Source organism: Chaetodon trifascialis, chromosome 8, assembly GCF_039877785.1.
Source record: "Chaetodon trifascialis isolate fChaTrf1 chromosome 8, fChaTrf1.hap1, whole genome shotgun sequence".
Lineage (NCBI taxonomy): Eukaryota > Metazoa > Chordata > Actinopteri > Chaetodontiformes > Chaetodontidae > Chaetodon > Chaetodon trifascialis.
This window is the reverse complement of record NC_092063.1, coordinates 12,477,318-12,481,068: the sequence shown is the minus strand read 5'-3', so window position 1 is coordinate 12,481,068 and position 3,751 is coordinate 12,477,318. Positions and strand designations below refer to the sequence as shown.

The 3,751-nt window shown below is 40.5% G+C and overlaps 1 protein-coding gene across 1 annotated transcript; it reads right to left on the bottom strand.

Annotated features, from left to right (window-relative positions):
* Positions 1-405: 405 nt before the first annotated feature.
* On the bottom strand, positions 406-2,143 carry LOC139335404 (follitropin subunit beta-like). The gene is made up of 2 exons (XM_070969000.1): positions 1,982-2,143; positions 406-675 (listed from the first exon to the last, which is right to left on the bottom strand). Exons 1-2 carry the CDS (start codon positions 2,141-2,143, stop codon positions 406-408), a joined length of 432 nt encoding a protein of 143 aa, XP_070825101.1.
* Positions 2,144-3,751: the final 1,608 nt, after the last annotated feature.

Sequence of the window (3,751 nt, the reverse complement as noted above, 5' to 3'; positions counted from 1 at the left end):
GAGAACTTTTTCACAGACTTGTCAAACACAGGTGTAACTAACCAGTATTCCAGGTACAGAGCTCTGGTATGCTGTACGGCTGTATAACACACTTACACACTGAACACAGTTATAGTTAGACCCAGTCCTCTGTGAGAAGGCGTTTAAGTGAGATAAGAGTCTATGCAAAAGCATTTCCTATGCACTCATTTATCTCCATGTTTTCTTGTCATTTCATTCATTCACACAGGCAGTACAATCCACGATGAAGCATTAAAGCATGCTCAACAGTGTTTTATTGCAGCATCTTGCCTAACAAACTGGAGAAAACAACATGACCAGCTGAGGAGCTGCCTACAGTCACATCAACAGGCTGCGCAAAAGCTGTATCATTTGCCACACATGTGCATTGCTTGTAGCATATTGTCAGGTTTCCAAAGGGGCCTCATTCTGGCCCTTCACACTGCTAGGGGCCGTGGTGCATTGGTCATAGGAGAATCGTCTGGAGCCGACACAGTGGTATGAGCGTATGTCACAGCGCCTGCAGCTGCACTGGTGGGCCGCAGGATAATGCAGCTGTGGGTTGACATCCTGAGGGCAGCCCGGGACATAGGCAGCTTGGTACACCACGGAGAGAGGCACACAGCTACGCTGGACCAGGAAAGTCCTCCCGAACCGTCCCTTCAAATTGGTGTCCTGAGAGAGAGGAGACAGGTGGGACCTGGTAACATCATTCTTGAGTAGAGGAATCCAAATGGTTACACAATATTTGTAATGTATAGCATAGCCGGATAATGTCCGTGACAGTATTAATTGCTGGGTTTAGGATTGCCTGTGCTTGTGGAATGAAGACATCAGGCCTAGCTGTGTGCCACTGGAATTCATTATTCATGAGTTAAGTAGGAAACTGAAGATGATTCCTTATTTGCTGCTTTGCATTTTTATTTGTCTAATATATTTAGCTGTAAAATTAAGTACGTGGCTTTGAAGTGTGATAGGTTAGCACAGGCAGCCTATATAACATACCTGGCAAGTCGCAAGATTGACACTGAACGTATGTTTACTGACAACGTATTTCATTTGGTTTCCACCACACTAGCCAATCTTGCATTTAATCAGCATTAGTAATCTTTTTATGGGTTTGTTTAGGCACTGACAGCACTTGGTTAGTGAACTGTGCTCTGTTTTAACACAGAAAAGGTCATCAGCAATCAAGATCTCTCCCTAAACTCAACTAAAGTGCTTTTGTTGCCTAAACCTAAACACAGTCGGGATGCAAACCCTGGATTCCCGTGTCACAGTCCTACACTGTCACACCAACCACCTTCATGCTACTCCAGCACTTTACATAAAATGTAATGTTTCATTCACTCAAACTAATTTTGGAAAACAATAAAAAGTTCATAAAACAGCATTTGAAGTTGTGTGTTATGAGACCTATCATGTCTGCATTGATCTTACTGATCAATCACTTAACATGATTTAAAGGTGTAGGATTTAGTGGCATCCAGCCGTGAGGTTGCAGATTGCAACGAACTGCTAGACCTCGCCTCACCTCTCTCTTACCAAGCACGTAGGTAACGGTGGTTGCAAAATAAGGAAAAAACATGGAAGGCTCTCTCTACAGCCAGTGTTTGGTTTGTCTGTTCACTCACTCTGTAGATATAAAGAGCTCATTCTGTGGTAATGATAACTCAGTTTCTATTTTGTTATACTTATGAATATAATATTCTATTTCTCTCACATTCTGCCAACAGATCCCCCTAAATCTTACACACTGGTCCATTAAGATAAGTTGCAGTAGCCTATCTTTGCCATAACGTCCAATTCTGGTGGCACCCATCCAACAGGATGCATTTAATCTAATGTACATTACCATGTCAACGTCACTTAATCATGTCATTTGTTCTGAATATGACTCTCTTTTTGAATCAAATAAAACAAAATGTACAGGTGAAGCGTTTCCATGAAAAAGGGTGAGAGAGTGTGTAGCTGTTGTCACCTGGGTGTAACAGTAGCCGCTGCAGATGGTAATGTTGACAGCCACACACTGGGCACAGTCTTGCCTCTCAATCCATAAGGTGTGATTCTTCAGCGTGCAGACGCACACCGTCCAACCCGTCAACATAGACAGCAGCAGGCACGTCAACACTATCGAAGGCATGCTGAAAGTGCAGAATGACAGTATACATTTAATGAAGAATCTAATGGTGGAGGAAATGATTTCAATTATTCAAGAAATCTGTGCTCTCTTTCTCAAATTTTCTGGATTCTTCCTCCCGTTGTGTCCACTCACTTCCCCAATCATCCCCCGTTCCTCTCCTCTGTGAATACCTGAGATCAAGAGCGTCTATCCTCTTTTATGGAAACACTACTCCACCCGACTGTCCCAGAACACTTCAGTCTATAGCATCATGTGATAAAAACCAAAAACAACAACAAGTAATACAACTCCGGCCCTAAACCTTAAACATCTGTGGCCGGTCAAAACCGATCCATGTGGTTGATTCCACACGTTTTAGGTCATGAGAGGTCTGCCAACTCTGTGTTTTCTTTTCAGTCACAAGGTGCTCCAAAACTCCTCGGAAGCAAGTTCCCTTTTTTAAAAAGTGACATTTTGAAGACATTTATTCAGGCCTCCTCGCAGTATTAGCATGAAGGCCTAACTGTGCCACCTAACAAGTCGATCAAAGAATCAACAGACAAATCAGTCATGAAAACCTGAATCAGTTACAAAATGTGAAAATAAAAAAGATACATCCGTAAGTGTCTTCACAAACAAAACTGGAAATTATGATAAAAATAATCTTCATTGACATGACCAAACCCCTGAAGATGCAATTTAAGAACTGAAACAAACACTGACTGATATCAAATTAAGTTAATCAGTTCAGCTAAATTATTATCATTAAATAATTCAGAATGAAATTTAAAGAAGGATTGGGATGAAAAGGTCATGCCCGCCTTATCTAAGCCATTAATGCTCCCATTAGTCCCATCTGTTCCAAATGTAAGCGGCCATATGCCCTCAGATGCTTCACTCAGAGAGTCAAAACATATTTACCAAAACACAACTGAGGATGAAGAGCCCATAATGCTTTGAGCTCCTGGTAACCTCAGGAACTGTGATTTCATGGAAAGTAGAGTCATCATTATTAAGAAGAAATATATTCAATTCAATCAAATATAAATCATAATAGGCTATTGTTATTGAGGAATTATGTGTTATTATATGCAATTACATTTATTAAATTTTGTTGTAGTTATGAGCATATGCTCTGTAGTTCTTTGTGACGCTCGTGGTGACAAATTGAAGTTTGCAGGTTTGCTCACATCAAAAAAAGGCCCCTATCATCTAAAAGTCAAATTCTTAATTTATTTCTAATCTATTTGGGTCTATCTGCAATTTCCACGATAGACAACAAAGATAGCAATTGTTCTCTTTCAGAGAAGGTAAGTCTACAGTGAAATACATTCATTTCAGTGACTGCCATAATTCCTCTACTTTTACACACCGTGATTGGTAACCTGATTCGTGTGAGACTTTTGCCGCTGTTTTCTGCCTCTGACCTGAGACCTCAGACTGCTATTTAAATCATAGATCTACAGTGACATGCTGAAGAATACTGTGCAGAGCAGGTGTGCAGGTTAAAAATCATGGTACGACACTTTATGAGTCATTTAATGAATTTAAAGTGAAAAAATGTAAAAGCATTTTTTTTTTTAGATTACTGTGTTCTGTGAGCAGAAACAATGAACACGAGTGATCACA